At 42.6% G+C, this 24,320-nt stretch overlaps 2 protein-coding genes across 11 annotated transcripts in view; one reads left to right on the forward strand and one right to left on the reverse strand.

Annotated features, from left to right (window-relative positions):
• mctp1a (multiple C2 domains, transmembrane 1a) overlaps window positions 1–7,784 on the reverse strand; it is a 149,739-nt gene extending 141,955 nt beyond the window's left edge. For 4 of the 9 annotated variants that reach the window (XM_034296300.1, XM_034296299.1, XM_034296304.1 and 1 more), the window contains exon 1: window positions 6,984–7,781. In XM_034296300.1, the coding sequence (XP_034152191.1) occupies window positions 6,984–7,493 (510 nt within the window). In that variant the 5' untranslated portion in view covers window positions 7,494–7,781. Of the gene's footprint in view, window positions 1–6,983 lie in introns of all 9 variants that reach the window. The other 5 variants (XM_034296303.1, XM_034296302.1, XM_034296307.1 and 2 more) reach the window with 3 other exon arrangements.
• Window positions 7,785–14,473: 6,689 nt separating this feature from the next.
• gig2p (grass carp reovirus (GCRV)-induced gene 2p) lies at window positions 14,474–23,666 on the forward strand. Of its 2 annotated transcripts, XM_034296308.1 has the most exons (6): window positions 14,474–14,593; window positions 15,775–15,896; window positions 17,085–17,168; window positions 19,091–19,231; window positions 19,443–19,638; window positions 22,380–23,666. In XM_034296308.1, the coding sequence occupies exons 2-6, from the start codon at window positions 15,817–15,819 to the stop codon at window positions 23,058–23,060; spliced, it is 1,182 nt and encodes a 393-aa protein (XP_034152199.1). In that variant the 5' UTR covers window positions 14,474–14,593; window positions 15,775–15,816; the 3' UTR covers window positions 23,061–23,666. The 2 variants fall into 2 exon arrangements, with proteins under 2 accessions (XP_034152199.1, XP_010898013.2); XM_010899711.4 differs by lacking the exons at window positions 14,474–14,593; window positions 15,775–15,896; window positions 17,085–17,168 and adding an exon at window positions 18,536–18,617.
• The last annotated feature ends 654 nt before the right edge of the window (window positions 23,667–24,320 follow it).

Consider the following 24,320-nt stretch of genomic DNA (forward strand, 5'->3'; position numbering starts at 1 on the left):
AGCCCAGTGTCTGTAAGATAAACACTGGGATTCTGGGATATGGTGGACTGTTACTGTTAAACCCGGTTCCTGGAGAGTTGCCCTCCTGGAGTTTTTAATTTCAACAGTGTTCCTAAATATCTACCCTCCTGTAAGTTTCATCCCCAACTCCAGCTGTAACCAATGAGAATATTACTAACCAGCTACAGCATTGATTAGTAATGTGATCTAGACTAGGTTTGGAGAGAAAAGCTACGCGAGAACAGACACCCCAGGTCTAAACTCTCTCCAGTATGAGCCTGATATGCAAAAAAGAGAAGCTCCTAAGGGACAAGCTATCCTTAGTTCAGCATCCTTCATCAAGGCTTGAGCACCTGGGTGGTTACGCCGGGAGTCAGAGAGAACATTTGTGTCATTTAGCAGACACTTATCCAGAGGGACAGAAATCTTCTACAAATAACCAAGAGCTACATAAACTCACATATCTCTTGAGTTATTGCCGCTCAAAGTTGCATGAATGTGTTTTTCTCAGACTCATAGTGCCCGGACACCTTACAGAATTCTCTCTCTGCCAGCCAAGAGGGACCCCAAGGGACAGAGGGGCTGTCAGTTCATGTAATTAACTGCAGTTGAGAGAACTCCCATTCTGATTGGTGCTTCTGGAAGACGACGGACGTGTTGCCACGCCTACACAACCCATATGTTTTCTGCTGTCAGACACCCAGGCAGATCAGCCCCTTGTCACACATGGTCCCAATACGTGGAACCAGTTAGTACCACAGCTCTATTGAGTGAAGTGCCAAAAGATATTCAAGGTAGGATGGGTTGGTTGTGTTGCAAGCATATAGACCCTTTATGAGTCCGCAGAGGGCAGTGAACAACAGAGCGGCCATTACTAATTTTACAATGTGTCAACCACACAAACCAGCAGTAGTAAGAACACCCATAGAGATTGAGTCATTGAGAGGCTGATTCTACAATCCAGCCCTTCACATCAGAATGGAGCAGCCATCTTCCCTGGGACCTGTTCTAAACACGCGACAACATAAAGACATGGCAGAAGTGGCATTTAAAATCTCCAAAAACTTTAGCATTTACTTCATAGGATATACAACTATAACTGCCATACATTGGCATACTGTGACATTACAATCACTGTAATTTTCAATGAAAAATGAACTCATTTTAGAGTACAAAACTAACAATACTTACAATAGTGTAGTTAACTACCTTGACCTGGAAGGCCACTGATGTAAAATATTCTCATTTAATATATGACTCACAGAACCTGCCAAGAATGACCTCTTACTCTCCAAATGACACAGTGAAATGACGAGTGTCCAATGCAGTATCTTGCTATTTTTCACAAGTTCTGCATGCACATGAGTACACACACAAACCATGATGACAAAACGCACACATACACCCCCACTCCGACATCCACGCTACGAAACAGAGCTTTCAGCAAACTAAAGTGCTTGACTCACTTTCCTTCGGTATTTTATCGGCATATTTCAGCTCACATCAAAGTGTTTGACCATTCTCATTGGGGCCACAAGGAAATCACAAGAAAATCAACAGAGGGAGTCATAAATACTCTGCAATGACAACAATCATATAAAAAAAAATCAGGTCTGCAAAGTAGCACACAGAAGAAAAACATACGTATAACAATCAAGGCGGCGCCGTCCAACCAGAAGTCCTTCTCCAGGAAGACGCCTCGCTCTGGGGCACCACCTCCATTGTGTGGTGACACATCAGCAGTGGCCTCCCTGGATAATACAATTAAGGGGGCGTGCCCTCAGGCGGTGCTGTCTCCATTCCCGTACTGTGTCTGTCTTGAGAACAATAACCCAACGCAGGAGGAAGGACGAGAGCAGGTGAGTCAAAGGAACACCTGATATCGTGGCCTTGATGAGAAAAGAAAATGTGAAGGGGGAGGGGTTCTCTGTTGCAGTAGACAACCGATCCAGCAAAAATCTGACTCGCCTATCAAACGTGCCATAGCTATGTGTAGGTATGAATAGCATCGTCCAAGGTGGATGGGTAGGAGTTCGGAACATGGGTGCATTGTCTCTAAGCATTCTAGCGACTCCTTGTGGAAAGCTGGTAGTCTGCAAGTATGTTGTCGGCCGGTGATTGTGCTCTCCTCAAAATACCTATCTATTGGCAAAAACTTCCTGAAGTGTAAAAAAACTAAAAAACTAACTAATACCAGATCAGCTTGGCGAGCTGTGCGTCAAATTATGCGTCTCAATCTTTGGCGTTCACAAACCTGCTGAGGAGTTTCTGAGATGGGGCAAGGCCATAATTATGCCCTGTGTTTCCAATTATCAGTTATAAGCGAGTGTTATCGCCTATCATGCCGGTTCTTCCAAAAGTTTGCATGAATGCTGCAATGTCACTTGCAGGTTCATACTTAATAATGACGCTTCAATGTCAGCCCCCATGCCTAGAGCTGATTTTGTTATCCCCAGTCATGCACAAATGGTGACCATGCACAAGCTTTGAGTGTGCCACTGTCTTATCAATGCTGGGTCCCTTTAATTTGAGTTCCGAACACAGCCAAGGACATTTCAGTACATATCTGTAGGTCCCTTCAGAGCAGCCCATCAGCAATAACTGTCCAGCCCAGACTGGGCAGCAGCACCACACACTGAAAAAACACTTCCTATTTATTTTCTATTACACCAAACCGATGAAAAGTGAGTTGGGAGATGGACTGTTGGACAGCATCAAGGACATGGGAGGTGGCCCAAATGAAAACATAAATTCTTTGCAGATACCCAGTATGGGTGGTTGGTGTCTGTAGCCTACTGAAACGTCTTCCGTTGTGTCAATTCGTTTTGTTGTCCACATTGTTTTAATAACTATCTATCAACATCTATTGGTCATTTATGTATGGATTTACAATATTTTACATCTGACAAATGTCGAGATGTTAATTTGGAGAAATTGGCCATCCAACTCAGCAGCTTCCACCACTGGCCACAACAGCCAGAAGTCTCATTATTTTGCAGGTCATGATTGAAATGTAGTTAATGTGGATAAACTGACTATTAAAAGGGATATACTTACAAACAGAAAAAAAGAAATATATATACAGATCAGGAAAGAATTAAGAGTCCACTTTATCAGTTTATCTGGTTTTACTATTCATAGGTATGTGTTTGAGTAAAATTAACATTTTTGTTCTATTCTATAAACTACTGACAACATTACTCCCAAATTCAAAATAAAAATATTGTCATTTAGAGTATTTATTTGTAGAAAACAACTACTGGTCAAAATTACAAAAAAATATGCATTGTTTTCAGACCTCAAATAATGCAAAGAAAACAAATTCATATCAGGTCTCGAGATTGGGCTGGTCATGACAGGGTCTTGATCTGGTGGTCCTCCATACACACCTTGATTGACCTAGTTGTGTGGCATGGAGCATTATCCTGCTGGAAAAAACAATTCTCAGAGTCGGGGGAACACTGTCTGAGCAGAAGAAAGTAGGTGTTCTACCAGGATTACCTTGTACTTCGAAAAGACAAATATGCCTGATTCCAGCCTTGCTGAAGCATCCCCAGATCATCACGATCCTCCAACAGATTTCACAGAGGGTGTGAAACACTGTGGCTTGTAGACCTCTCCAGGTCTCCGTCTAACCATTAGATGACCAGGTGTTGGGCAAAGCTGAAAATTTGACTAGTCAGAGAAGATGACCTTACTCCATTTCTCTATGGTCCAATCCCTATGCTCTTTTGCAAACTTCAGCTTGGCTGTTCTTTGCTTATCATTGAGGAAGTGCTTTTTTCTAGCTTTGCACGACTTCAGCCCTGCCCCTAGGAGCCTGTTTCGAACCATCCTTGCCAATGCACTTCACCCCAGCTGCTGTTTGCCTTTCTTTTTGTAGGTCACTTGATGTCATCCTACGGTTGTTGAGTGACTTTCGAATGAGTTGACGGTCATCTCGGTCAGTGGACAGACGTTTTCGTCCTCTGCCAGTCTGTAGCTTTGTTGTCCCCAATGTCTGTTGCTTGACCTTGTTCTTGCGAACCGCCGGCTTTGACATTTTCAGGATGGAAGCAACTTGAAGCTCACTGTATCCCTCTGCCAGTAAAGACAGAATTTAACCCTTCCCTTCCTCACTCAAAGCTTTTCTTTTCAACTCTTTTGTCAGGCTGAATAGTTATTTTTTTATTCAAATTACCTTTGAGGTACTACTTGCATTGTTTTTGCCATCCAGCTGGTCCTATTGCAAGAGGATAGTGATTACCACAGCAGTGGTTTTTATACTTTTCCTCGTTAAATAATATTTGGTTCAGGTAATCACCTAATCAGTACCTCATTAAGTAAAATGTGTTGGAATTTACCTGTGTTGGAATTTAACAGACACTGCTGCTATACATGTAGAGATGCTGATTTAAGAAACATTTCTCTATTTTTTCCAGAGCTGTATATATATATCAGCCATAACATTATGACCACCTGCCTAATATTGTGTAGGTCTCCCTTTTGCCGCCAAAACAGCCCTGACCCGTCGAGGCATGGACTCCACAAGACCTCTGAAGGTGTGCTGTGGTATCTGGCACCAGGACGTTAGTAGCAGATCCTTGTGGGGCCTCCATGGATCAGACCTGTTTGTCCAGCACATCCCACAGATTCTCGATTGGATTGAGATCTGGGGAATTTGGAGGCCAAATCAACACCTTGAACTCGTTGTTGTGTTCCTCAAACCATTCCTGAACCAGCTTTGCTTTGTTGCAGGGTGCATTACCCTGCTGAAAGAGCCCAAAGCCTCCGCCGGCTTGCCTTCTTCCCATAGTAGATCATGGTGCCATGTGTTCTCCAGGTAAGCAACACACACGCACCCAGCCATTCATTTGATGTAAAAGGAAACGTGATTCATCAAACCAGGCCACCTTCTTCCATTGCTCTGTGGTCCAGTTCTGATGCTCACATGCCCTTTGTAGGTACTTTTGACAGTGGACAGGGGTCAGCATGGGCACCCTGACTGGTCTGCAGCTATGCAGCCCCACACGCAACAAACTGCAATGCACTGTGTGTTGTGACACTTTTCTATAAGTACCAGCATTAACTTTTTCAGCAATTTGAGCTACAGTATCTCGTCTGTTGGATCGGACAACACGGGCCTACGTTCGCTCCCCATGTGCAGTTACAATATCGTTACTATCCAGATATTTTACAACAGTGCAACAGCTCTATCTGCTTCTTCACATCTGCTTCATCACTATCTTTGAGGTCGTGGCAGTGACTGCCACAACATTACTGCAAGCACTACCTCAGAAAGTATTGATTTCAGTTCCCCTGCGTGTCCACAGCATTTTCTGAAGGGAGGCTCACATCCATTTCAGTTTCTCTGTGAATACATCCATTGTAAAATGTCAATAAATGTCAATATCCAACTATTGACATTTGCAGGGGGGCTTTCTCTACATAAAATGCAATTACTAATGAATCACAGCGTTTACTCTCTCCACAGACCTTCTGACTGAAAGGTCTGTGGCAGTTTGAAGCACTCTTCACCAATGTCTCGGCCATCTAGTACATTGAAACATTTCCTGAGAGTAAATGAACAGATTGAACACCTCCACGATAAACAGAAAAGCACATAAAAAGATATAGCTGGAGTGTATTTCTCAGCTAGAACCATACATACCGTGGGCCAGATTTGGAATATAAGACTCTTCCGGAAACCAGTGGGGCAGGTGGCACTTTCTTTCAGGGAAATAATTTTTTGGACTGTACTGCCGAATGAATTCTGTTCTTCTTGAAGTACCCCTGAAGAACACCCTTATCTGCATTTTACCAGTATTGTCTTATTATCCTTCTCAAGTGCCCCCATGGATAGGCCAAGAACCCCGGTTTGAGAGCTTACTGGTCTAGGTGGACACATGGACACATATTTTCACACTGTGTTTCCATGACTAGGCCACTAATGTAAGTGTAACACATTTCCCAGCTTTGCAAACACGATCGAGATTGCAGGCGCCCATTGACGCTAGTCGCTAGAGCGCGAATTGACAAGGCAGCCCTGCCCGACATCCAACTGTCCTCCCCCAGACAGTGCTGAGCCAAACTGGGCTGCCCGTTGATGGACCCCCAAGCATGGCCGATACTCCAAGACCAGGATTCGAACACCTGGCCACGATGACACAGCTGCACTTCAATGCCACTCGAGGGCCCCTTGAAATTCATTATTGATCTTAAAAAATGTGCCCAGGATGTTTTGACATTATAATGTTTGCATAAAAGGCTAATGGCAAGTAAAATTGTTGCTTTCTGAGCAATTTAGAAAACATTATGAAAATCCTGTCTGAAGCAGGCCCATTAATGTTTAAAGTAATGGATTCGGCGGTGCCTGTCTTGGACTCGCTGACTATTCATATCAGGTTTATAAAACTGGCGGTTCAGCATTGAATAGAATATAGATTGGACAAGGTCCAATTCAAATGGTCAGTTAGGCTATTGAGTAAATGTCTACACCATTTTTCCATACAGGTTGACATAAAAATTGTCTAAATCATCTGCCAGTGCTTATATGAAGCCACAACAAATGGGGAGTTATACTATCTAAAGGAAAAAATAAACAGATTAAAATAAGTATTAAAAGTAATTCTGACTCCGATAAAAGTAATTCTGATAACATTGACTATAGCTGTTGAAATATTGGTTGGCAATATTGGCTGTACAATATGAAGGTATATGATCATGATCTGATCGTAATACTTTAAATACCCTTCAACCTGTCAGCTGAATCCGGTATGTCTCAAAGATTAAATGGATAACTGCTCCTTGGCTCAAGGGTGGATGTGAAGTTGAGTTAGTATATGTGTGCCAAATCACATTCACCAGCATTTCATCTTATACACATGTTCCATTAAGTTAAATAGGCCTATTCCCAATAGGCTAATATACAGAGGCAATTGACATCAACCATATACTGCCACTTCTGCGTTTTTCATTCGTTTGTTTACATTCTGTTTACTTACAGAATCACTGACGTTTTTGCGCTGCTGTTCCTCCTCTCCTGTGACCGAAGATTCGACTACCAGCTTCTCGAAACATTCCGAACCGAGAGAGGAGCTCTTCTGTTGGGACAGGATCGAATGTGAGACGATAAGCTTTGGGCTTCCGTGACCCGTTAGCTCGGGCTTGCTCGCGGTCGCTCCATCGGTCCCCAGTAGCTGTTGCACAGGTTGCCCTGAGATGCAGCTACCGGAGTCCCCTAAACCGCTGAGGGACTTGTCAGCGGGGACACGCGCCGGGGTAGAGCTCAGATTGGGCTGTGAAGACGAAAAGACGCGATCTAACTCTTTCTTTTTCCTTTTGAACATCCATAACCCCGTTTCCTTTTTACTGTCGGGACTGCGACGTTCAGTGCCCAATTTGGGGCTCAAAAACGGTTTGGTTCTATCTTGAAAATTCTTCCACATTCTCCGCTGGTAGGACATTGATTCCTGTCCCTTCGAGGCGCTCTCATGCTTAGGTTTCTCCTCCATAGTACCAGTACAGCAGCCTGCCAGTCTTAACGCGCAGGGTAGTGTATGTCGAGGTAGGCGGATGGTGATAGCTACAGCAGCACTTCAACTGATCAATTTCCAGCTCAAAGATGCCGCAAAGGACGAAGGGGGTGTGTCTAGCTGTTCTGGAGTGCGTCTTTTCAGGATGCGTGCGGCTGAAGTGTGAGTGCCGTGACAAACGTGTTGTGTGGCTGTCAAACGGTAAAAAGAGCGGAAGCTCACTTAAGTTCGTAAGTTATGCCCACGCAACTATCGAAACATTCAGCTGAGTACAGGGACCAAATTACTATAGTGCTTAATGACTTCATATAGTGGTTTGTTTAAACGGTTTAGTAAATGTAGCGTAATGACTCCATTAATTAAAAGCTGTCTGCAAGGCGCCTCCCCCTGGTCATCCCACGACAGTTGGTTTAAATTATCAATTGTAAATATCCCGAGTGCACTGCATTTTTATGGGGCTGATTAATGAAACGTTTGCCATGGGTGAGCCACCAGCATGTTTTAACTGCCCCAGCTCTTATTATGGAGGATTTCTTGGACTAGTGGCACCTTAGTATAGTCCTGTTAAGTATAGTCTTGTGACAGCAGCTAAAGGACCTAGATATTAGCTTGAAGGTGCACTGTACAGAATCCTGCCTCATAAGATTTTAAACAATAACTCGACTGTTCTCCTCCGCCTCTTCCCTAACTGAATGAGAATGTTAAGGGTATTACCTAGTCCAGGGTTACAGGAAAGAGAGACTCTTTATCCCTGTGTCCCCCTAATTTTATGCCCCGGGTATATGTGAGTGTATAGGTATTACTTGTGATACCTGCCTTCTTGTCCTCACAAAATTGTATTTTAGGGTTAGGTTTTGGGTTAGAGTTGGGTGTACAGGTTGGGTTTAATTATAGCTGAGTATTGGGGTTAAATTTAGGGTTAGCTGAGTGTTGGGCTTAAGGTTATGATCAGCTGAGTGTTGGGATTAAGGTTAGGATTAGCTGAGTGTTGGGATTAAGGTTAGGATTAGAAGATAGAGGTAAGGAGAATTCTGGGAATCATCCAACTAGAATTTTTGGTCAGGGTTTGTGCTAATCTTCATTCCATCGTTCCTTCACCTCGGAGATAGATGTTTGCGTTCAAGTCCCCATTTTCTTTTTCAAAATCATTAAAGTATAATAATCTTTTCACACAAACAGCATCTGCTACTGTGTTTGTGTTGTATAGTAACACAGTTGCAGTATGGAGCTGTGTAAATTCTTCTTGATGAACTTAAAAGCCTGATTCAAACTAGTCTACATTCTACACAATACTGAGGTTCACTGATCTGATCATGGTTGGAGACTCAGGACAGATGAAGCTACTGCAACATTAGGCTTATATTCTCAAATGACCATCAGAAGCTGTTCAATAAAACTAATGATTTTGGAGCTCACCCAAAATGGTTATATTCTCATGTGTTCCGTTTCCTCAGAGAACAGAGGGACAAAATGATTCATTCCCAATAAGAGGTAAGACATCAGACTAATTTTATGACATACACACAGAAATGTCATGACTTTTAAGAACTTACATTTTTATTTTCAAACATAAAGAAAATATCTTGAAACTTATAAACCTAAACCTAACCATTACCATAACCTTAACCTAAATATAATTTTAATCTCAATAACCTAACTTTCATGCCTAACTCTAACTCTAACCAAACCATACCTAACATATAAACCAACAGAGGCATTCTGATGGCTTATATGTTAGGTATGGGTGTTTTGATTTGGAAAAACACTTTTTGACAACTGCTGATGTAAAAAGGACTTAATAAATACATTTGATTGATTTAAACAGCCTGTTCTATATTCAAGTTAGAGGTGCAGTTTTTGCTTTGACCAAATATATATAGGGCGAGTCAATATATTTTCGGGGTGTGAACTTTAAAAAAGTATATTTCAACTCTGCAGTAACTTATTTGTCCAGTAATTATTGGTTCTCTTCACTAAGAATGTTTCTGTTCGTTAATAGGATTTGTTCAAATCACTTGGTCATTGGCTTTTAAGCTGGGCCAAAAAATAAAATCCCTTAGCTGATATGATCATTTAGTCTGGGAAGCAATACATTAGCAAGCATTTTCAAATATGTAAATGACTTGTACAGAGGCTGACTGGGCTCTGCAACGGCAGCAGTTTTCAGTGAGAGATATGGCCAAAACTGAGCAATGTAGTAGTAATATGATAATGAACAAACCATACTGAATACATACAGTCACCTCCAATAATATTGGCACCCCTGATAAAACTAAATAAAAAATACTACAGCAAATAAACAACACAGCTAATGTGCTATACAGAGATTCAGAGATTCTTTTACAAGAGAGCCCTGGCCAAGATAGCAGCATTCTTAACGAACACAACATAAAATGTAAGTTAAAACCTGTAATGACGATAAGAGAGTTTAAACTAGCTGAATTAAAATAATGTGCAAATTTTTTTTTTTACTTTAGTAACACCTCTGTGTGTGATTCAATGCCTGAGACCTTTTCCTGTACTTTTTTAAATAATATTGGAGAACTCACTGGGTGGCTTTGTAGACAGCTCCTCCATACAGAATCTTTGCAGGTCAAAAGGCTTCAGTCTGCTCCAAGGCTTTCAATGGGATCCAAGTAGGACTGAGATGGTCATTGAAGAATCTTGGTGAATTTTGATGTGTGTTTATTATATTTTTCTTGACGGGAAATTCACTTGTGGCCAAGCTTCAGCCTCCTGGCAACAAGAGTGCCAAGACCAGTATGTTGAGACAAGTAGGTTATAATGTTCTGGTTCTTAGTTCATGATGCCATTTATAGGAACCAAGAACAGATGGAAGCAAAACAGCTCCATTATACTAAAGATCCACCACTACCAGCTTATTTTACAGTAGATATGAGTTCATTTCCTGCACACACATCCTTGTTTCAATTCTCACCACTGGTGTGTGGGGTCAAAAACAAACTATTTTCTGGAACCCAGTTCCAATCCAAGTGCCAGCACTGTTAAGCAAGCTGCAGGTGCATACATTTGTTTATTGTTCCCTATAAAGGATGTTTCTCTGGGAACCCTTTCAAATACTATAGTGGCTTGCAAGGGGCAACTCATTTCTGTAACTCTACAACTGTGGCCCTTCAGTTTGCTTCCTCAGACCTCTTTCTCACTGAGTCGAGGAAGATGTTAATCTAGATATTACATTTTCTCTAAGCAACTGTTTTAGCATAAAAACCAAAAAAAAAATCTCCATAAAATACAGCTCTTCACCAGCATTGTTTTGTTGTTTGTACAGACTTTTTTGGTCATCTCAGTCAAAGATCCAAAGTTTGGATGTGACTGTATATAGATTATTTGCTCTGAAATTAACACGTATTCAACCACTGCAAATTCCATTAAACTAAGGCCAAGATTATAATACTTTAGCCATTCATTTATTAGAGGAAGTTACTTTGGTTTGCTTGCTGAGCTTAGCTACCAACACAACAACAAAGCCTCATTATTAAAACATTGCCAAGTCCACATTCGCACGCCCCGTCCAGCTTCACTACCGTAACCAAGTGACCAGCACAAACACATTCATCAGAACAATATATTGTGGCTCGCCACTTAAAAGTAAGTATCCTGCATTTTCTCTTGTCATTTTTCTTGATGAATAATAGGTATAATGCAGGGGATATCTTCTCCGTCAGGCTCGTGAACAGAAAAATAATGGGGCTTAGATAACGTCTGGTTTATGAAAATACCTGTCCTATCATGTTTGAATTCAACAGCAGTTTCCCGTTACCTCACAGGGAACGGAACAACAGTCATCCATCAGAATATACTTTATTTTAAGGGGAAAGTTGTTGTGCATAACATAATGTTATTTGTGTTTTTAAGGAAACAGAAACCGGTTGTTAAGAAGAAACCCGTCACATCCATCAATGTTGCAGCCATATCACCCACGCGACAAGTGAGTCTAAGAAATGACCTCCAAAAAGGCCCTTGTGTTGTGGGGATTAATCCAGTTTACATCATGTCCGACAGCAAAAGGCCGGAAAACAAACAGAGACCTTTTCTGACTGCTTAATCTCCAATCCATGGAAACAGAATGGAACAGACCACAGAGGCAACTAGTCGATGGGAAATGTTAATGTAGTTTAGGGCCCGAGGATAACGTAACCACTGCAATTTATGCAGCTTTCCTGTGGATTGAACATGTGGAGGAACAGAGATTGTTCTTGTTTTAAATCTGTTAAGGGTTTTTCTAATCCTCCTGGAGGGTGAAATGAATGTTGTGCAATTTTTCCTCTGTGCTTAGGTGTACTATTGACTAAATCACTCAGTGCATTGACATACCACATGAATACATGCACTACAGCTGGGTAATCTCACTGCCTAGAGCAGGAAAACTTACAGCTGAACCCCCCACCACCACCACCACCACACCAAGGTCATATATCATAGAGGGCAGTGGGACAAATCAGGAGCGAACAATGAGCATCTTACAAAGAAAAACATCCAAGGCCGGCTGAAGTTTGCAAAAACAAACATCAAGTCCCCTGAAAGCACATGGGAAAATATGTTATGGTCTGATGAAACCAAGGTTGAACTTTTTTCATTTCAAAAGGTATGTCTGGTGCAAAAACAACATTGCACATCACCCAAAGAACACCATACCCACAGTGAAGCATGGTGGTGGCAGCATCATGCTTTGGGGATGTTTTTCTTCAACTGGAACCGGGGCCTTAGTCAGGGTGGAGGGAATTATGAACAGTTCCAAATACCAGGCAATTTTGACACAAAACCTTGACACAAAAAGATGAAGTTCACCTTTCAGCACGACAATGTCCCAAAGCACACATCCAAATCCACAAAAGCATGGCTTCACCAGAAGAAGATTAACCTGAATCCAATTGAACGTCTGTGGGGTGATCTGAAGAGGGCTGTGCACAGGAGATGTACTCGCAATCGGACAGATTTGGAGCACTTTTGCAAAGAAGAGTGGGCAAATATTGCCATGTCAAGATGTGCCATGCTAATAGACTCCTACCCAAAAAGAGTGCTGCAATAAAATTTAAAGGTGCTTCAACAAAGTATTAGTTTAAGGGTATGCACACTCATGCAACCAGGTTATTGTGGGGGTTTTATTTTTCCCCCTCAAAGATTTCAGTTTGTTTTTCAATTAAATTGTTCACGTTATAGGTCACATAAAAGGTGGAAAAAGTTCTGACATGATTTATCTTTGTCTCATTCTTTTACATCACAAGAACCTGGTATTTAAACAGGGGTGTGTAGACTTTTTATATCCACTGTACATTATAAAAGCCAGTCATGGAACCAGCTTCCTGGTCTACAAAGGTGCTCTCAAGGAATGATAAATCTGCTAAATGCCTGAAATGTAAAGCTATCATAAAATATTTACAATGGAAGGGGCACATTTAATGCTTATCATACTAGGTCATTTTTGAATCGTGACAATGTCAACTGGCTGTGCTCCTTAAATCAATCACTTTCTTGTAGTGGTAACATAGAATGGTGATAGGGTTGTATTGGAGAATGAGGTTATGAGTCAAGAGAGCGTATTAAATGTCTCTATGTAACTGCATTTCTCTCTGTCGTGCAGTCCGTGTCTTTTACCACCTTTCTAACCCTCTCTTTCTGTCTCTCTTTCTTTGAACTGGAGTAAAGCCTCACAGAGAGCCTCTGATTCAGAGCTCATGATGTATTCCTTATAAGTAAGTCAAATGTTTTATGATCCAATAAATGTCAGTGAGTTCTGGAACACTTGCCAATAGGGACATTTTAAAGACAGGTGAAATAACACACGACATAGAAGAGAGAGATTAATGTCTGGACACATTTTTTATTTAATTTTAATTACCTCACAAAAACTGGGCTAAATTAGTTTAATACCAATGAATTCTTTATTCAGACAGAAATTTTTGCTGTTAGGGTATCTGACATGCAATCTTTAAATGATGATATAACTTTTTATGTATGGGAGCCAATCCTGATTCTGTCTATTAACGTACTTCTCTTGCCCTCTTCTTCTCTCAAACTTTTTCTATCATACAGGAGTTTTTCAGTGTGTAAGGTCCACTGTGTTTTTCTGCTAGTGCATGTGATATTCTCTCAGTTCTGCTGCTAGTGCATGTGATATTCTCTCAGTTCTGCCTCTAGTGCATGTGATATTCTCTCAGTTCTGCCTCTAGTGCATGTGATATTCTCTCAGTTCTGCCTCTAGTGCATGTGATATTCTCTCAGTTCTGCTGCTAATGCATGTGATATTCTCTCAGTTCTGCTGCTAGTGCATGTGATATTCTCTCAGTTCTGCTGCTAGTGCATGTGATATTCTCTCAGTTCTGCTGCTAGTGAATGTGATATTCTCTCAGTTCTGCCTCTAGTGCATGTGATATTCTCTCAGTTCTGCTGCTAGTGCATGTGATATTCTCTCAGTTCTGCTGCTAGTGCATGTGATATTCTCTCAGTTCTGCTGCTAGTGCATGTGATATTCTCTCAGTTCTGCTGCTAGTGCATGTGATATTCTCTCAGTTCTGCTGCTATGCATGTGATATTCTCTCAGTTCTGCTGCTAGTGCATGTGATATTCTCTCAGTTCTGCTGCTAGTGCATGTGATATTCTCTCAGTTCTGCCTCTAGTGCATGTGATATTCTCTCAGTTCTGCCTCTAGTGCATGTGATATTCTCTCAGTTCTGCTGCTAGTGCATGTGATATTCACCAATTGGAGATTAAAAAAGTGATTGTCTATGCAAAATAAAACCAGTGAGGCATGATGATATTTAGCAATAGGCTGGATATCAACAGAGCATTGAGACAGTAACCAAATTGGTCGCTGGTTCAAATCTTTGAACGGAAACATTTTCCAAAGCCCTGAACCCTAACTGTTCCTTGACCCCTAATTCACTCGGGATAAGAGTCTGCCAAATGACATGTTAAAAATTATTCTGTTCTCCCGTCAGACTCTGGCGAGTCAGATGGCCCAGAGAGACAGGGGTCACATCTGGGACCTCTTTTGCTGTGCAGAGTTTGGACCACAAAAACCTGGCTGGTATTGGAGACCTCAGGGGTAGAGTGGCTAGGTAGGAATTACATGCACTATTACTGAGTCACTGTCTTCTTCCCTCACACACACACACGCTACGCACTCTTTAGTATTCTGATAAGCTACTTGAAAAATTCTTTACATACTTTTGCAAAGCAGAAGAATAATTTGCATTATAGAACTGATAATAAAGTGTGTGGGCGATTGCATGTATGTATGCGTGCAAAACAAAGAGTGGTGTGTTTATATATACACTTATCCAAATAACAATTATCCAAGAAAGCCTTAATCAGATCAGATTTCTCATCTAAAGTGCCTCATCTGCTATACAGTAGATCAATAGGAGTAACGAGTAATATATGATTTCCTGTCTGCTCAGATTAATTATTGTGACCTGAAATTGTTTGGTATGAGCCCCAGCAAGTCCATAGCTTTGTGTGTGGAGGTTGGGGACTTTAGAAACAGAGGGAAGATAAGAAGCTGCTCAGTGCTTTGGTGATTTATCTTCTACCAAGCCTGTCTAGTTAAAGCTCTCCAACTTGAACTGATCACCTGTTATGGTGAATAATGAGAAAGGAATCAATAATTTGTTTTGCAGTTCTTGTAAACAAATAAACCTAAGCATAGGCTGCATGACAAAGAAACCTGCACTGATGTCTTTTTTTATTTAATGTAACTATGTTTTCTAGTTGCAATGTTCTGTTTTTAAAAAGTTTTTACTATTTTATTATTATTAAATGTTTTACCACTTTCACACGTTAAATGTATTAATATTAACGATATTAGTCAAATAATCATGGACTTATTGAGCAGCCACAACTTCTGTAAGAGCTTCAACAATGAATCGGTTTAAATTACAGCTTCAACAATGAGTCAGTTTAAATTACAGCTTAAACAGCGAGTCAGGTTAGAGCGTCAACAGTGTGGCGTGTTAAATTAGAGCTTCAGGGGCGTGTCAGATTAAATTAGAGCTTCAACAGTGTTTCCCGTTAAATTAGAGCTCAAACAGTGAGTGAGGTTTTTTTTCAGGTTTTCATTGGTACTGCATATGCATTTGGAAAATTATAATTGCTGTGCTTGTGTAGAATTATAGATTTTAACAAACACTCACTCAACATATGGGCTCCATGAAACATCCCCACGGTTGCCAGAGATGGGAGAGCGCTGTACAGTACTGGTAAAGACAGCTGTCTTTCCATGTCTCATTTCTCCCCTCAGATGTGATGCCAACATTGCCAAGCTGTGTGCGGATGTGAGCACATGAGATCATCAGGCTGCAACAGGAGGGGTCAGGGGTCAAGTCTGGCCTGGGAGAGAGACTGTGAGAGATGGAAACCAAGGTGAAAGTCTCTTAACAACCAGATGGCTTGTAGGTCTGACTCAACCTGACCCAACACTTTACAACGGGGGTAAATGATCTCCCTTTCATTCCAGCTTCCTTTACTGAAGGTACCACCATTGTATCTCACTAAAAACAGTATAGTAGCTATAAAGTATCAGGGTTCTTCAACTCAGGTCCTGTCGGGCCAAAACATGTTTCTAACTGGGAGTTAATTGCACTAATCTAGTGTACCAGGCCCGGAATCAGTCCCTGATAAGGAGGAGAACCAGTGTTGAATAGCCCAGCAGTATATTAATTAAAGAAGACAGCTGTAGCTAAAAACTAATTGGAATTTGTGTTGGATGAACCGTGGCAACCATCCCCTCCTACTCTTATCAGAGGAGCATATTCCACCAAAAGGTGAAGACTAGCCGAAACATCAAGGTAACTGAAACTACCCCCGTTTTAATTGTCTGGCCAGTGACTTGCACCATCTGCTGTGCTGATTATTGCCATCAATAACAGAGAAAGATTTGAAGTCCTGGGCATACTCTCCACACAGCCTACTCTCCTCACAGCCTACTCTCCTCACAGCCGTGGCCTCCCCGTACTCCCTGGGCTGTGGAGCTTGGCGGTAAATCACTGGGCTAGCAGCACATGAAGTCCGGAGGAGTGGTGAAGCGCGGCCATAAAGATAATTGAAAACTGGAGCGAAGTCAGTGTGCACCATTAGCAAAAGCAAGAGCCAGAAATGACGACAACTCTGGGTCTGCATAGCAGAACAGGGCTAAAGTCACTAGAGAATGGGCACATTGTCATAGCTATTTCTTTTTCTGCCATCATTTCTGCTTTATTGGACGTGATACGAGGGATGTGACGGAGGGGGTTTTCCCTAAAAGTGCACGCAGAGACGTTCCACACGCCACACCTGACACCTTAGCCAGTACTCTGAGTATCGGGTCGTGGGGGTGCTGGGTATTTGGTCAGACTGTTGACACTGTAAACACACCCGGAAGAGCACGTACTGTAGGCCTTATGCCAGAACGGGCTTTCAAAAGCAATGATAATGATACACAGCCACTTATTGACATCGTGTGTTGTGTGTGTGTGTGTGTGTGTGTGTTTGTGTGTGTGTTTGTGCGTGTGTGTTTGCTTGTATGCGTGTGTTTGTGTGTATCCGTGTGTTTGCGTGTGTTTGCGTGTGCAGCTGTCCCAGGACTCAAGCAGAGCCACAGCCTGAGGAACAGCCTGGACTGAACTGGGCAAACCACATCAAGCTCCTGGAAGCCAAGTAGGTCTGCCGCTCCCACATTAGATAGCTTTAACAAACCACAACCTGGACATGCTGTTGAGGAACTACTGAATAATCCTGTGTGTGTGTGTGATGAAGATTACATTCTCCACGGAGTGGAGCGGGGTTGTGTTGTATGAGTTTTGATGCGCTGCTGACAGTAATGTAATCAAGTGCCTCCAGAGTTTCTGTCCCAGCTGAAAACACAATAAGTAGAGTGAGGCACTTTTGGTCAGGCACTGATGGCTTGATTAGATGTCCTACTCGAGAGTGTGACCATGAGTTCTCAAAGTCCTGTTGGTAACCTAATATAACAGACTGAGAGGAGTTCTCGTGTCCAGTTTACAGGTAAGTAGGAAGCTAGGTCTAGGTACTATATTCCTAAAAACCACAAACAGAATCTTAAAATTGCTGGGGTGCTCTGTTGGTAGCGCCATCAAGGCACTAGGTTGAAACCCCTACCTCTGACATTTGGTAAAAGATAGCTCTCTACCCGGGAAATGCTAAATGTACGCTATTGTTAGTGATTGAATGGAAATTCTGAGATTTGACCTAAGCAGGCAATCCATCTGTATCCATTTCACGATGGTCTGTTGCCAGGAATTGGTAATTAATGAGAAAGCCATTTTGGAGTGCAGCAACATAAATACAGAGAAATACAGAGACCATGTTCTATCCTTGTTGGCACCTAAAACCCAGAAATCCATGTTTTCTTGTCCCCTGACCTAACCTTAACCTCAACCTAACCATAACCTCGATACCCGCAATGCCTAAACCAAAAAATAATCAAAATTGTAAAACTATGCCTGAATGTACATTTTCAAACCTAATTCTAAAACTCTCCACAATTGTAAAGGTTTTCCTAAACCTAACCCTAAAATCCGGAAATCACATGTTTCCTAGTGGGGACCTGCAAAACGTGTGTTCTCACCTGTGCAGATAAAGCTGGATCTCTCACACACCACCCAGAGAGAGACTACCCATGCCGAAGACGGCCTCATTAAAACTCTGTTACGGGGAAACACTCCAAGAGAGTAGTGAGGCGTGCCGTATTTAAGAAACTTTACGGTTTAGACAAAACATAATGTACTTGTGGGGACCTACTGATGACTCACTGAGGACGCCGTGCCGATACAAACAGAATGCCTTCGCTGGACACCAGCTCAGCACGTCCACGACAACAGCTTTCCCCGCTACCATGTGTGACGTCTGCACCTTGTGTGAATACTTAAGTGAATACTTGTGTGAATACTTAAGTGAATACTTGTGTGAATACTTGTGTGAATACTTGTGTGAATACTTGTGTGAATACTTGTGTGAATACTTGTGTGAATACAACAGACAGGCATTTGCCGGTGCAGAAAGCTTGGCTGGGCATGTCTGATGGGGATGCAGTATCTGAGAATCAGGGGCAGCAGGTGACTGAAGGGTTAGGGCATCTACATGCAGGTAAAGTTAACTCTTTTTGCTATGTCTCTGACCAAGGCACTTAACCTTTACCCGCACGCCAATTGTAGCAGTCGGGTCAAATGCGGAAGGCCAAATCACATTTGTCCCTTGTGTGGTAACCGTCATACATCCCCATTCCCTGAGCGCAGCCGAGTGAAGTGCTGCCACGCAGACCTGACGCGGTAAAGAGTGCATGATGATAGGCCACTTACGGAGGAGGTCACTAACATTTACAATAACCACCAGGCAGAGCCCGGTTCGTCTCTCAGCCAAGCTCTGGACCTGTGAAGAAACACATTTATAACATACTGAAACCTTGACACCTTGTTATGCAAGCCTCTGGGTTGATTATGTAGTCCTCTATTATCAAAAACAGCCAGTCAGGGGATGACTTATGATGGTTAATGATGGCTCAAAGTCTTTGGTCTGTGCTTGCGGATATGTAATCACTGACAATGTGTTTTTTTGTGTAGGAGCTCTGGTGGGCAAAGGGAGGTGATGGAGGAAACAGACAGATTGAGGAAGTGGACAGAGCAACAGCAATGCAGCTCAGCCCAGGCACACACACACAGGGCAGGGAGCTGTTACGTTCACTGCTGCAGGACAAAATGGTGGTATGCCCATATGTATCTCTGTGTGTGTTGTTTTTGTTTGTCTGTGGTTAAGTTCCCAAATTCTAGTAATCTAGTAATCTTCTAGTAAGATTTCCAGGTTATTCCCTCTCTTTTCCATGAATCTTCCAACCAGAATTCCTGGGAAAAATTAAGTTGTCAGTATTTGGCAAGCCTTTCCTGTGTTAAGGTTTGCCGGCTCTGACCTGTGCAGGTTGAGGCGGATGGTAGACGAAGCCAGCAGCTCGGCCTGCTGTCAGACCGTGTGGGGAGAACCGAGAGCCAGCTGGAGAAGGAGCGCCAGGCCGAGAGGGCGAACCATTCAGAGATTCGCGTCCACAGCAGGATTAACGCTGTGGAAACCAGCCTCCAGGAAGAGCTGCAGAGGATCAAACAGGACCACCAATCAGGTCACTTCTAACTCGCTCACCAACACTGTCAGTTAATTATAAAGCGCACTTAACTATCAATATTTGGGTCAGTGAAAAACAGGCCAAACTGGACACACGACAAATGTGTGGCGTGCCATAAAGTCCAATAGATGTATAACCCAATGGCATGTGTTAGCAATTAGTTTCAGAGAGTAGGTCTTTGGCTTTGATTTGAGATCTCTACTAAGCGTAACATGAAAAGTTAGCAATTTTCCACAGCAACGGTATTTCACACACCTTTTGATGAACAGACGTTTCTCTGCATCCAGACAGCAATACTGCCAACAATCTCTTGAGTCAAGAGACTGATGTAGTTACTGTTTAGCAACTCCAACATTTAGAAATATGTAACTTGCTTGTTTTGAAGTCTGGGTATTTGTATGCATCATTCTTCTGGATCATTTTATTCAGATAAAACATTGCAAGCCCTGTGCAAAGCCATTCATGAATGATTTTTCCTGGTGGATTCGTTCCCTGTTAAGAGGAAGACAATAGCACAGCAGGCTGTTGAGTTTGACTCCCATTTCATCCTGAAACCGATGTAAATTTCCCCAAGGAGCGGGGAGCAAGGCCGTGTAGGGTATCTGGAGCACTGAACAGAAGCGATGGAACAGCTAAGTAAATAAAACTAGCTGATGGCCAGGGTTCCAGACTATTCGTGATGCCATGGACTCACTGAGGCAGATCGTGGACACCTAAGCCCGGCTGGACATGGACACGGTGCAGAAAAATATCAAACAGATACACAGGAAGATGGCAGAGCTGAGAGATGTGTCAAACCACATGTTCATGCCCTAGTGTGCATGTTCACACAGACCAGTATTGACATTTGATATTCAAGATATCATGTTTTATCTTGAATTACCCCATGACATCTACATAGAAAAACTACAACCAAATGCCTACAAACTCATTTGATGTTGCTTCCTCATAGAGTAAAGACCATCATTCAAACATACAGCCATAGCAACTAGGATGTTTTTGAAGCCAACCAATTTTCTTGGCTGGCCAAATTAATCTCCAATCTAACATGCCTTACATTTGCTGAAGATTCGTTTAAGCAAACAGCAACTGAAGATGGCTGCAGTACTGGTCGGTCAGGAGTCAGCTGACTGCAGACATGCACTCTTTATTAGGTTAATACACACAATTTCCGATTAATCTAAAATGAAACCCTAGTCGTGTGATAGACACATCCTAGATATTATGTCTATTCATTGTGTAAATACCAATGAACCAAAGGCAAATTCAGATGTCATGTATTCACTTTAAAATAAAGGTTTCCATCTCTTCGGAGAATACTACCGATTTCTGTAATCAAGTCGGTTTCTTACTCTGAAAATGCACTTTGACGTCAAGTTAGGAGAAACACGTTTTATCCTTTAGGCAGCAATAAAAGAATAATAGCCAAACGCGTTATTTCGTATTTAAGTGAATATAGGTGCATCCCTTTCTATTCACTCGACAAACAAATGTCATAGTTTGTGGTGGCAATGACAGTTTGCAACATTTGTGTGGATATAGCTAAATTACTTGGCTTAGTGATCTGCACGACATCAAGATCTATTATTCTTATTGTGGCACCGGTGAATAGCAGTTTCTGGTGCTGTTTCGGTAAACGCATATTTCCTTCCTAGAATAGCACTAGTACTACTGCAGCAGGGTGTCATACTTTCGATTTTGTTTTAACTTAAAGTGAAAGCAGTAGGACAAACAGCTGATTCACTTTACTTTCACACGGCTGTCCAGGTAAGAAAACATTAACTTTCAAGTATAGTATGGGCTGAGAGTGAGACTTAGAATATTGTTGTTTTGTTTAGTATTTTTTTGGTTAATTTAGTTTGTGTCTGGTCAATTCAGTTTTATGTTTCGAAGGTACCCTGAGGATCTAATGACATTGGATTAACCAATACAGTAGGCTACTGTAAAAATAGATTTGGTGATGGTCTCGTCTTCAGTTGGCTCAACCAGAATGAGAAGGATTAAATGACAATCGGGGTCAACGTTTTCTCCTGGCCGAATAGAGAACACAGTACAGCGTAGGCGCATTCTTCAGTGAACTGAGATCTCACAATCCTTACAGTATCTAGTTTAACATAATGTTTTAAGTCTGTAGATGATGCGGTCTCCAACAATGTGTCCTAGTGCAAAACAGGCAGCAAGTCAGACCAACACACACACGACAACAGCAGACCATAAATGATGCTCTAACACAGACCCACACAATACCAGAATCAAAGAAATAATCAACATGCCAAAAAAGTAGGCAGATGTGTTACCACCATACAGCATCTAGGCCTGTACCTGACTTATATTAATGACATGGACCACACAATCTGAATTTGTCATCTGTTTCCTTACTTAAACTATTAGACTATTTCAAGGTAAGAAAACAGCTGACAAATGTGGGTAATGTTTCATGTAGCCTAATGCAAAATATTTTATCAAGTCAGTCTTACCTTAAAAAATGGACCACTAGAGTTTTCGGTAAACTCCATGCAGTTTAAGACCGAATACATTATTTTCAAACGTGCTAGCTTAACCAAGGGACTCCCCGGCAGGGAGAGAGAGCGTCACAGCACATCTTAGCAACACAAAAGCTGTCCAACTTCTGCGTGGAATTTGCGGTACATCATTCGTGCTTCTTTTGTGTGTCATTAATTAATGAAGCTAATTCAAATAACGTAACATCTCATTCTTTCCAATCCTCCATCCATCAGAAGATGTCTCTGACATATTTTGGCTGGGACGTGACCTACGACGACGATTCCCTGCTGTTGGAGCTAGGTGCTGAGCAGGAGCCTCAGCAGGAGCATGTCTACCCCATGTACCACGGCACAAGCCTTCAGACAGCACGGAAAATTCTCGCCGAAGGCTTTCGCCAGTCTTCCGACGGCATGCTGGGCCCGGGTGTGTACGTGAGCCGCAACCAGCGCAAGGCCGAGCGCTACCCGCTGAATGCCCAGGCCTCGAACCGCGTGGTGCTGAAGCTGCGCGTGAACGCCGGCCGCGTGAAGCGCATAGACCAAGACAACCACCCGTTGCAGAAGAGTTGGCACGCAGCTGGCTACGACACGGCATGGGTCCCCCCCAACTGCGGTATGCGCTCCGTGCCCAGCGGCCTGGAGGAGGACTGCGTGTTCGACCCCCAGCGGGTGGAGGTCACAGGCATCGCCCTGGCTCCCGACACCCCCACCCTGGCTGAGCTGAAGCAGCTGCTGTCGCAGAGGAAGAACGGGGCTGGGCAGGGCGGAGCTGGGAAAGGTGGGGCGGCTGGGGTGTGCGCGCTTTGCAGGAGGATGACCACACCGGGTCTCTCACACACTGTGCAGCCCTGCTGGGGCTGCGGACAGAGTATCTGCACCCTGATGAGCAGACACACCTGCTCTCCCAGGGTGTGATGGAGAAGATAAGGGGGAGCATTTATAATTTTACCCATGGGGGGGGGGTTATACGTGGAAAGCCGAACAGCTAAATGTGTCTACATCTCAATCTATAAAGCCTGGAGACATGGTCAAAAGGTTTAGTTGCAGGTCGACAAAACATTAAAACAGGGAAGATGCATGATCTAAGCAACTTTCCTGTTGGCGCCAGGCATGGTGGTTCCAGCATCTCAGAAACAGCTGACCTCCTGTGATTATCAGCGCTAGTCTTTTATTTGCAAAGAATGTTACGATAAACAAGAAGCATCCAGTGAGAGGAGGTTCTGTGGGCAAAAATACCTTCTTAACGAGAGGTCAGAGGAGAATGTCCAGACTTGTTCAAGCTGACACAAATAACCACTCTTTACAATGGCGGTGTGTAGAAAGGCCTCCCTGAGCGTGTATGTTGAGCCTTAAAGTGGATGGAGGCTTACTAGATAGGCATACCTAATAAAGTTTCTATTGAGTGTAGTTTCATTTTGTTTACTTTCAAAAGAAAACTGTAAATGCTTACATTGTAAAACCGACTGAATCATTTTGCAACTGAGTCCGACTAATAAATGCACCCCTAACCTTGAATCTCAAGTAGTGTTTCTGGGACCTCATCTTTTCTTTTTCGGTACTATGTTACAAATCATGTGATCTGAATGTATCTCCTGAATAAACTCCTGATAATAAATGACTTTTGGATCCCAGGGCCTAGTTTTGATCTCTACGTTAGAGCCTAGTTGGCCTGTTTTGATCTCTACGTTAGAGCCTAGTTGGCCTGTTTTGATCTCTACGTTAGAGCCTAGTTGGCCTGTTTTGATCTCTACATTAGGGCCTAGTTGGCCTGTTTTGATCTCTACGTTAGAGCCTAGTTGGCCTGTTTTGATCTCTACGTTAGAGCCTAGTTGGCCTGTTTTGATCTCTACGTTAGAGCCTAGTTGGCCTGTTTTGATTTCTACGTTAGAGCCTAGTTGGCCTGTTTTGATTTCTACATTAGGGCCTAGTTGGCCTGTTTTGATCTCTACATTAGAGCCTAGTTGGCCTGTTTTGATTTCTATGTTAGAGCCTAGTTGGCCTGTTTTGATTTCTACATTAGGGCCTAGTTGGCCTGTTTTGATTTCTACGTTAGGGCCTAGTTGGCCTGTTTTGATCTCTACGTTAGAGCCTAGTTGGCCTGTTTTGATCTCTACATTAGGGCCTAGTTGGCCTGTTTTGATTTTTACGTTAGAGCCTAGTTGGCCTGTTTTGATC

The sequence above is a fragment of the Esox lucius genome, chromosome 13 (assembly GCF_011004845.1).
Source record: "Esox lucius isolate fEsoLuc1 chromosome 13, fEsoLuc1.pri, whole genome shotgun sequence".
NCBI classification, from domain to species: Eukaryota; Metazoa; Chordata; class Actinopteri; order Esociformes; family Esocidae; genus Esox; species Esox lucius.

Bases quoted from the DNA above. Each gene is read 5' to 3' on its own strand.
- gig2p (XM_034296308.1), top strand. From the start codon at position 15,817: ATGAGATCATCAGGCTGCAACAGGAGGGGTCAGGGGTCAAGTCTGGCC. The intron at 15,897-17,084 runs GTGAAAGTCTCT...TTGCGTGTGCAG, and splicing joins TGTGAGAGATGGAAACCAAG to CTGTCCCAGGACTCAAGCAG. The intron at 17,169-19,090 runs GTAGGTCTGCCG...TTTTTTGTGTAG, and splicing joins ATCAAGCTCCTGGAAGCCAA to GAGCTCTGGTGGGCAAAGGG.